Source organism: Lutzomyia longipalpis, chromosome 1 (genome assembly GCF_024334085.1).
Source record: "Lutzomyia longipalpis isolate SR_M1_2022 chromosome 1, ASM2433408v1".
Classification (NCBI taxonomy): Eukaryota; Metazoa; Arthropoda; class Insecta; order Diptera; family Psychodidae; genus Lutzomyia; species Lutzomyia longipalpis.
The window spans coordinates 4367157-4377941 of NC_074707.1; the positions used below are offsets into that span (position 1 = coordinate 4367157).

The 10785-nt window shown below is 40.5% G+C and overlaps 2 protein-coding genes across 2 annotated transcripts in view; one reads left to right on the top strand and one right to left on the bottom strand.

The window, feature by feature from the left end:
* LOC129786570 (nuclear pore complex protein Nup88) overlaps nucleotides 1-10785 on the bottom strand; it is an 850897-nt gene that overhangs the window by 687100 nt on the left and 153012 nt on the right. The gene's annotated exons all lie outside the window — the stretch shown is intronic.
* Nucleotides 587-9322, top strand: LOC129786550 (zonadhesin-like). Its single transcript, XM_055821643.1, has 4 exons — nucleotides 587-736; nucleotides 811-1038; nucleotides 1739-2200; nucleotides 2266-9322. Exons 1-4 carry the CDS (start codon nucleotides 610-612, stop codon nucleotides 9159-9161), a joined length of 7713 nt encoding a protein of 2570 aa, XP_055677618.1. The 5' UTR covers nucleotides 587-609; the 3' UTR covers nucleotides 9162-9322.

Genomic DNA, 10785 nt, shown 5'->3' on the forward strand with positions numbered 1-10785 from the left:
CCATAAAGACATAGACCTGCATTGATTATAGCTAAATAAATAAAAATTTACTATTTCAAAAACGATCTATGGGAAAAACATCCCCTTGGTCCTTAAAGGGTCAAATTTGCCAAAAGAAAAACATACGTATATTTTGTTTGTTAAGAAAAACGAGCATTATATCTGATTTCTTTTCAAAACAAAATAAGGCAAAAAAAATATCCTTAAATACTTAATACATGTAGTAAACACAACTTATGTACCATCTATTTCTCCTTTAAGAATGAAAACAAAATTCAAAAAATATACAAATTAAAAAATAAATAAAATATCTCCCCGTTTAATGACTTTTCTCTTCATCGCGACTGATTTACATTCTTGAAAATTTGATTATGTACAATAATACATCAAGAATCCCACCATATTGGGTCAAATACCCCATTTTGGGAAACCAGATTTTTAGAAATATGTATATTTTTATATATCTTAGAAAAGAAGTATATATGAGTCTCTAAAAAGAAGAGAAGAAACATAATATATTCTGAAATGGTGGGAGATGGATCGAAAGGCTTAAATACGGAGATTCGTCTCAATAACATTCAGTTGGGATTTCAGCACGGTGCCATCGAAATGGTGGATCGTAGGGAGATATTTCTCCTTCTTTGTGCTACTTTAGCAGTGCAGGCATTAACAATTGAAACATTACCGGAAGCTGAATCAGTTCCGGACACGGAAATAAGTGAAGATGTGACGGAAAGTGAGTTAGCAACAAAAGCTCTTAGATTAGTTTTGGAAATCTTTAAAAAGAAAAGAAAATTTCACATTTTTCAGCTGTTGAAGAAAATCACGCGAATGGCACTGAAAGTGATTTAAGGAAGGGCTACTCCAAATGCCCTTTGCATGAGGATTATCTCAAGTGTGGCCCAACGTGTGAGGTCGACTGTACGACCATTGGGAAGTCTTGTGACAATACGGACTGCCGCCCAGGATGTTTCTGTCGGCCAGGATACGTGCGAGAGGGTCCGGGGGGGAAATGCATTTTCCAAAAGAAGTGCCCAAGTAAGTAAAACCTCAATAACGACCTTTTTCCTTAAAACGACGCTGTCTCTATTTGACTCTTTTTGGAGAGGAAAGAAAAGCTCTTTTAGGAAAGTTTGTATAGCCTCAAAGCTCAATCGTAGAATCGGCAAGATAACAGCCAGGTATTGGTTGGCGTTAATCAATACATGACTGTATCTTAATTACCTTTGTTTTCGTTTAAAATATGTATATTATAAATTTATTTATATATATAAAAGCATATTTCTGCCAAGCTAAAAGCTGAGCTGACTCGGAGCTAACGCATAAACATTTTTTCTATATATGTATGTATATAATTTTAGATTTTATATAAATTTATGGTTGAAGATTTGGGAGGAATAAAAGTTAGGAAATTAGCATCTAATTTGAATAAACATTCCCCACTTTATGTTAGAAGAGAAGAATCAAATCATAGAATTTATGTAGAAAAGAATATGTTGATTAAGCTGGGAAATGAAAACAGATTAATCTCGCATATATGTATGTATATAGTTTTCTTCTCAATCAATTCACGAAAAACAGGTATATAAGAATATTTCTTTTCTAAAGCGCCTACTCCGATGTATATTTCCTCCGAATATAAAATAAAAATTCAGAAAATCACTTTGAATTTTATCAGAGTATTATACATATATAATTCCACATAATTGTGTTTCACTTTTTTTTAAATGAATTTAAGGACCAACGTGCCCCAAACACGAGGAATATCTCTTCTGTGGTGAAGCCCCACCGTGTCAAGCAACGTGCGATAACTTTGGGCAGGCATGTGCCATTAAATCTTCTTCATACTGCCCTCAAGGATGCTACTGCAAGTTCGGTTATGCACGTCATCCAGTGAGTGGGCAGTGTATTCATGCAAAGAGTTGTCCCTCCATTGAGTACATCCACGAGCCACCACCAGCAACGACGAAGAAACCCACAACAACAACAACAACAACCACAACAACCCCTGCTGCTCCAAAATCTTGCGGCAAGAATGAGGAATATCTCGACTGTGGACCAGCTTGCCAAGTCGAATGCTCCAATTTGGGCAAAGATTGCCCCATTAGGAATGTTAAGTGCACAAGTGGATGCTTCTGTAAGGCAGGCTATGCCAGGGATGGCCCAGGAGGACCGTGTATTCCCCAAAAGAGTTGCTCATGTATGAGAGAAATATTTTATTTCTTAAAAAGTTTTATTTCTAATTAAAAAAAAATTAATTTACAGATCCGTATTGCCCGAAGAATGAGGTATGGCTCATCTGTGGACAAGCTCCTGCATGCCAGGTAACATGTGAAGCTCTCGATGGTGACTGCGAGGGAAGGAAGTACAGCAATTACTGCCCGTATGGTTGCTACTGCGCCAAAGGATATGCCCGTCATCCCGAGACAGGAGAATGTATTCGGAAGAATGATTGTCCCAAGGAACCAGTATGTGGGGCAAATGAGGAGTACGCAGCCTGTGGGTATCGATGCAAAGAAACATGCCTCGCAAACAGTAAGAGCTGCTTGTTTGAGAAATGCGAAGCTGGATGTTTCTGCTCAAAGGGCTACGTCCGAATTAATGGGAAATGTGTTCCAGCTGATAACTGCGTCAAGAAATGCCCACCAAATGAAGAATACAATTCGTGTGGCAAAAGATGCGATGAAAGCTGCGACAAGCCCGAAGGATCGTGCAAATACGAAATTTGCGAAAAAGGATGTTTCTGCATAAATGGCTATAAACGAGTAGGAGGTGTTTGTGTACCACTTTCCAACTGCCCACCACCAAAGTGTGCAGATCCAAATGAAGTGTACACAACCTGTGGAAAATCTTGCAATGAGGATTGCAAGAAATCAAGCGACGACTGTAAGTACGATGCATGCCAAAAGGGTTGCTTCTGTGCAAATGGCTATAAAAGAGTACGCGGACGCTGCGTCCCGGAAGAAGACTGCGAATGTCCAGCAAAAGAGGTCTACAAGTGCAGTACGGACTGCGATGAGGACTGCAGTAGTAATCCCTATGACTGTTGGAAGCAGAAATGCAGCAAAAAGTGCCACTGCGTTGGAAACTACAAGAGGATCAATGGAGTGTGTCAGCCTCCAGCAAATTGTCAGTGTCCCAGCAATGAGGAGTACACGTACAATAGCAAATGCAGTGAGCAATGCAACACACCCCCCAGTGCATGTGCAGGTGAGAAGGAGTTCTTCGGTTGCTTCTGTAAGAGTGGCTTCAAACGAATTGATGGAGTGTGCGTCCCCGATACCACCTGTCCATGCCAACAAAATGAGGAATATGTCTACGGCAACACATGCGCCGAAGACTGCAGTAGTGGCCCTGATGATTGCAAAGATGCTGAATGCTACAGAGGATGTTTCTGTCAGGAAGGATATAGACGAATTAATGGACTTTGTGTTCCCGACAATGAATGCTCCTGCCCCAAGAATGAAGAGTACACGTGGGGAAGTGACTGCCTGGATGATTGTTACACACCCCCGGAAAAATGTTTATCGGAACTCATTTACAAGAGGTGTTCGTGCAAACGTGGATTCAAGAGAATTAATGGAAAGTGCGTTCCAGACGCTTTCTGCAAATGCAAGAAGAATGAAGTCTACAAAGCTGGGACAGATTGCGAAGAATTATGCAGTTATGGAGGAAGTGTTGACTGCTCACAGGCTGTATGCTACAAAGGATGCTTCTGTGACAATGGATTTGTGAGGATCAATGGAAAATGCGTCCCAGGTGCTGAATGTGGTTGCGGCGTGAATGAAGAATTTGTGAGTTCCAGTAAATGCCAGGAAGATTGTTCAAAGACATTCGATGATTGCCGCCAAGTACCTGAATCCTTTGGATGTTATTGCTTCAGGAATTATAAACGAATCAATGGCAAGTGTGTACTCGATGATAATTGCCCATGTCCGAAAAATGAGGAATTTGACTTCATAAATGATTGTACGGAGAGTTGCGAAGGAACTCCGGAACTATGTGCTGGTATTAATAATGTGAACAGATGTAAATGCAAAGAAGGATACAAGAGAATCCTTGGGAAATGCGTGAAGGATTATCTGTGTCCTTGTGATAAGAATGAAGAATATAAATACGGAGATAAATGCCATGACAATTGTCAAGAAAACTACAATAATTGTCCCCAAGGGGAGCCGTATAAAGGATGCTTCTGCAAGGATGGATATGTTAGAGTCAATGGCACATGCCAGACATTCGACAATTGTCTTTGCAGTGGAAATCAAACCTACACGTACTCCAATGATTGCTTAGAAACCTGCGACGGTAATCCAGATAGTTGCAAAGATCTACCACTTGAGGCAAGATGCTACTGCTCTGATGGATTCCGTAGAGATAGTAAAGGAAACTGCATCCCTGACACAGACTGCCCATGTGCTGATCCTAATGCCGAATACAAACAAGGTAAAAGCTGTGAGGATGAATGTGTTCCATCAGATGAATGCGCCGACCAGGAATGCTACAAAGGATGTTACTGCAAAGACGACTACAAGAAGATTTCAGGATACTGCAAACCAGATTCCGGTTGTACGTGCAGTGGAGCAAATGAAGCTTACTACCCCTCAAACTCATGCTTAGAAACATGTGACGGCAATCCAGATAGTTGTGCTGGAATAGCCTCAGATAAGGGTTGCTTCTGTGCTCCAGGATTCAGGAGAGACAGCACTGGAACGTGTGTCTCTGAATCTGAATGCACATGTGCTGACCCAAATGCCGAATACAAACAAGGAAAGAGCTGCGATGATGATTGTGTACCATCTGATGAGTGTAGTGATGCACAAAGCTACAAGGCATGCTACTGCAAGGATGGCTACAAGAAGATAGGAAAATACTGCAAGCCAGACAAGTATTGCACATGCAGTAGTTCAAATGAACTCTATTACCCCTCCAATAAATGCCTCGAGAAATGTTATGGTAATCCCGATAGTTGCAGTGGTATACCAACAGAGAAGGGATGCTATTGCGCCCCAGGATACGTAAGAGATTACAATTGGGCGTGTGTTCCCGATACTACGTGCACATGTGCAGATCCAAATGCTGAATACAAACAAGGCAAATATTGTGAGCAAGATTGCTTGCCGTCTGATGATTGTGCAAATCAAATATGCTATAAAGCGTGCTACTGTAAAGATGGCTTCAAAAACATTGATGGATCCTGCCAACCGGACACAGGATGCACCTGCAGTGGAGAAAATGAAGCTTATCAAGTTCTAAATGACTGCCTGGATAAATGTGATGGAAATCCCGATAGTTGCAGTGGAATTCCCACAGAACAGGGTTGCTTCTGTGCTCCAGGCTACAGAAGATGGATCAATGGAAATTGCATTCCTGATATATGGTGTCCATGTGTCGATCCTAATGCTGAATACAAGCAAGGTAAGGCGTGTGAGCAAGATTGCCTACCAGCTGATGACTGTGCCGATAAAATATGCTACAAAGGTTGCTACTGCAAGGATGGATACAAAAACTTTGATGGGAAATGTCTTCCTGAGTCGGGATGTACGTGCAGTGGAGACAATGAATCGTACCAAACATCAAGCAGTTGCTTAGATACTTGCGATGGGAATCCTGAGAGTTGTGCGGGAGTTCCCACAGAGGATGGATGCTACTGTTCACCAGGGTACAGACGAAACAGTACTGGAAGTTGTGTTCCAGACTCTGAATGTCCCTGTTCAGATCCAAATGCGGAGTACAAACAAGGAAAATATTGTGAGCAAGATTGTGTTCCATCCGATAATTGTGCTGATCAAATATGCTACAAAGGCTGCTACTGCAAGGATGGATTTAAGAATATTGCAGGGATTTGCCAACCTGAGACGAATTGCGTGTGTGGCACAAATGAAGCATATCAGACATCTAATGATTGTTTGGACACATGCGATGGGAATCCCGATAGTTGTGCAGGAATTCCAACAGAAGATGGTTGCTACTGTGCTCCTGGCTATCGACGAGACAGTAATGGAAATTGCATAGTGGACACTAATTGTCCTTGCTCCGATCCCAATGCTGAATACAAACAAGGAAAGTCTTGTGAACAAGATTGTCTACCTTCGGATGATTGCTCAGATCAAATATGCTACAAGGCATGCTACTGCAAAGATGGATACAAGAATATAGGAGGCACGTGTCAGCCTCTGTCCAACTGCACATGCAGTGGTGCAAATGAAGCATATCGTAATATTAATTATTGTTGGGAAAGCTGCGACAGTAATCCAGATGTTTGCGTTACTATTCCGACCGAATATGGTTGCTACTGCGCAATTGGTTTTACCAGAGATTCCAATGGTAATTGTATTGATCAATCGCTATGCCCATGCACTGATCCAAATGCGGAATATAGGTCAGGAAAACCATGTGAGGATGAATGTATTCCAACAGATGATTGTAATATACAAATATGCGGATTTAGTTGTTATTGCAAAGAAGGTTTTAAGAACATAAATGGATCTTGTCAACCAGCTAGTAATTGTTCATGTCCTGGTGACAACGAAGCGTACTTTATTGGTAATTCCTGCTATGACAGTTGTACCAGTAATACTAGCGTTTGTTCCCAATTTCCCGTGGACTTTAATTGCTACTGCATATTAGGATACAAGAGAGATGCAAATGGAAATTGTGTAAATCAAACTATGTGTCCTTGTGATGATCCAAATGCCGAATACAGGTCAGGAAAAGCATGCGAAGATGAATGTATTCCACCAGATAATTGTGGAGTACAAGATTGTGGATTACAATGTTTATGTAAAGACGGATTCAAAAATATCGATGGATCTTGCCAGCCAGCTAGTAATTGTTCAAGCCAATGTCCTGGAGCAAACGAAGTTTATCGTGTATACAATTATTGTTGGGAAAGTTGTGCAGGTGATCCGGATGTTTGCTTTACTATCCCTTCCGTCTATGGTTGTTACTGTGAAGAAGGATACAAAAGAGACGCAAATGGTAACTGCGTTGATGAAAACACATGCCCATGTGATGATCCAAACGCAGAGTATAGAACTGGGAAAGATTGCGAAGATCAATGTATTCCACCTGATGGTTGTCCACTACAACCATGTGTACGGAAATGTTTCTGTAAGGATGGATTTAAAAATATTGGGGGATCCTGTCAGCCTATTGCAAACTGCACTTGTCCCGGTGAAAATGAAGTCTATCGAATCTATAATGAATGCTTTGAAAGCTGTGAAAGTGATATAAGCATTTGTGTGACAATTCCTAGACGGTATGGTTGCTTCTGCGCTCTTGGATATAAAAGGGATGCAAATGGAAATTGCATTGATGAAAATACTTGCCCATGTGATGATCCAAATGCTGAGTACCGATCAGGAAAGGCTTGTGAAGACCTTTGCATTCCGCCAGATGACTGTAGTACCCAACCATGTGGAAAGAAATGTTACTGCAAAGATGGATTCAAAAACATCGGAGGGACTTGTCAGCCTCAATCCAGCTGTACTTGTTCAGGTACAAATGAAGTGTACGATACGTCCAATACATGCTACGACAGTTGTACGAGCGATCCAGAAGTTTGCGTTGAAACCCCAACAACGCCTGGTTGCTACTGCGCACTTGGTTTCAAGAGAGACGCTAATGGAGACTGTATTGACGAGACTACCTGCCCTTGTGACGACCCCAATGCAGAGTACAGGACAGGAAAGGATTGTGAAGATGAATGTATTCCACCTGATGATTGTGGAATACAAATTTGCGGGTTTAAATGTTACTGCAAAGATGGTTTCAAGAACATTGGAGGGACTTGCCAACCTGAGTCCAGTTGCACCTGCCCAGGTACAAATGAAGTCTATGACACATCTAACGTCTGCTATGATAGTTGTACGAGCGATCCAGAAGTTTGTGTCGACATTCCAACAACGCCCGGTTGTTACTGTGCAGTTGGATTTAAAAGGGACGCAAATGGAAATTGTATTGACGAGACTACGTGTCCTTGCACAGATCCCAATGCTGAGTACAGAACAGGAAAGGATTGCGAAGATCAGTGCAATCCACCAGCTGATTGTAGTGCACAAATTTGCGGATTTAAATGTTACTGCAAAGATGGTTTTAAGAATATTGGCGGATCGTGTCAACCTGACTCCGGTTGTACATGTCCAGGAGCGAATGAAGTATACAGAGTTAGTAATGATTGCTTTGAAAGCTGTTCAGGTGTTCTAGCTGATTGTTTAGCTACTGCTACGACCCCTGGTTGCTACTGCGCACCTGGATATAGGAGGGATGCAAATGGCGATTGTATTGTTGAAAGTACATGTCCATGCGATGATCCAAATGCTGAATACTCATACTCAAATGATTGTTTACAACCATGTGACGGTAATTCAGTGACATGCGCGGGTGTAGGCATAAGATCAGGTTGCTTTTGTAAAGATGGATACAAGCTGATCGATGGTTCTTGTCAACCAGAGAATCAGTGTCCTTGCCCTAATGCAAATGAAGTCTACAAGGATATGAAAACATGCGAAGAGGAATGTACTCCAACGGCAGATTGTGAATTCGAAGAATGCGTCAAGGGTTGCCACTGCAGGAGTGGCTTCAAACGTATTGATGGAGCTTGCGTTGCGGAAGCTGGATGCAACCCATGTGGCCCAGATGAAGTTTACAAATGCGGAAGAGACTGTGAGGATCAACTGTGCGGTCTCTTGGATATAAATCTTTGCTTGGATCTCCCATGTCAGAATGGCTGCTACTGCCAAGACGGTTTCCTCAGGCTTCTCGGAATTTGCGTTCGAGTTGATCTTGGTGTCAGTCTCTGCCCTTGTGCGGCACAGGGTCAAGAGTTTGGTTGCAAGAGTGATTGCTCTCAGTCTTGCGAGGAAATCCCATCGCAATGCGACGAAACCAACTGCAGATGGGGATGTCACTGCCTCGATGGATTCAGGGAACAGGGTGGTGCGTGTGTCCCAGAAGCGCTCTGTGCTTGTGGTGCAAATGAAACTCCACGAACGGGTAAAACATGCGAGGATGACTGCAGTGTTACACCAGCAGCGTGCACCGCATCCAGTGATCCAACTGGCTTCAAATGCTTCTGCAATCCTGGCTTCTGCCGAGGAACCGACGGAACATGCGTTGTTCGCACAGTTAACAGAAAGAAATTCCACAAACTCTTGTGGTAAAAAGCCCAGGAACTCCTTTTTGTATCGTTCGTATTAAAGCATTTCTTTCAAACTAATGCATTCTCACAAAATAAAAGAAAATGTTTCACAATTCTTTTCTTTTTAATATTATGTTTGTATGTCAAATTTAAAGGTGAAATAAACAAGAACTATATATTCAAGGTGTAGTATATTTTTTTTACCTTTAAAGAAAGGTCTTATACCAATAATGAAAAATATTATATTACCTAATATTCGAATATCGGAACGTTAAAATCAATTATAAACAAAAATAATTATTCTGCCCAATTGTATGTAAATTTACCTTATTGAAATGACAAACTTTTCTGACAAATTGGAGCAACATCCTGACCAAAAGCAGAATTGTTTGACCGAAATCCTAATTTTCTACCCAAAAAATTTAATCTGAAGAGATTTCAATTACTTTTCCAGTGCCCTTTTTAGTTATTTACATAGCTAAGGCAATAACAATGGAGTTTTTTATTAAAGTTATATATTCAATTTTAGAAGTTAAACTCTATTTATTTAGCTAGATATAATGCAGAACTATGTCTTAATGATCATTACACATTTTGAGATCACAAAAGGACATCCCCAAGGACTCACAGGATCAAGAAGGACGTAAAACCGAAAATTCCAAAGCTCAGATTTTTGACCAAAAATGTCTTATTTTAGCTCAAATGAACTTTCAAAATTTATTTTCACGCCATTCCAGAATCTTTGTGGTCCTTAAGGGGTTAAGGACTAATGGAACATTTTCGGATCATAGCTTATTTTTGAAAATGGCGTAAGTTTAACCCTGAAGACTATAAGGATTTTAGCGGGTGCAATCAAGTGATCATAAATTATGGGGGTATCTTATGGACCTTAAGGGTTAAACTAATGCCATTTTCGAAAACAAGCTAGGATTAAAAATGTCGCCCTTCGATCCTTAACTGCCTAAGGATCATAAGGGCTCCAGAATAGCGTGAAAATAAATTTTGGAGATTCTTTTCAGTTCTAGTATGACATTTTTTACCAAAAATCCCGATTTTGGAATTTTCCGTTTTTCGTCCTTTTTAATGCTCTTAGTCCTCAAGGATGTCCTTTTGTGAATTAAAAATGTTCAGTTACCATTAAAACTTTGGTCTCCATTATTTCTGGCTGACTAAATAATTAACTTGTGAAAATTAGGCATTTTCAAAAACGAGCTACACTCGTGCCTTGGCATAAGATAGTCTAGGATGTACTGCTCTCGCGTATTGAAAATAATGAGTGTGAAGAGTATATCCTAAACTATCTTATGCCAAGGCACGACTGTATAAGTAATAAAGTTTTATTGGTCCTTAAGCGATTAAGGATCACCAATTCGCTCAAAATTTGGCTAAACTGGTTAAAAATTAAATTGACATTAACTAAAAATGATTTTTCTTACAATAATTAGTGATTTTCCACGTAAAAATCGCAAATAAAATAGGTGATCCCATTCACCCCAAGGTGGGGTGAATAGAATCAGGACTATTTTTTTTTAATTAACGAAAAGGAGTACCATGCGGTGAAAAAGTGAAATAGTATCCTTAAAGTAGAAGGAAAGACCCATAATTTCGCTTTTATTTCATAGGTCTAGCTCAAATAGTTTTTTAGT

What these genes read in the sequence shown, in the direction of transcription:
- LOC129786550 (XM_055821643.1), top strand. Translation starts at nt 610, where the DNA reads ATGGTGGATCGTAGGGAGATATTTCTCCTTCTTTGTGCTACTTTAGCA. An exon ending in AAGTGAAGATGTGACGGAAA is followed by an intron (nt 737 to 810) that starts GTGAGTTAGCAA and finishes CACATTTTTCAG; the next exon opens with CTGTTGAAGAAAATCACGCG. An exon ending in TTTCCAAAAGAAGTGCCCAA is followed by an intron (nt 1,039 to 1,738) that starts GTAAGTAAAACC and finishes AATGAATTTAAG; the next exon opens with GACCAACGTGCCCCAAACAC.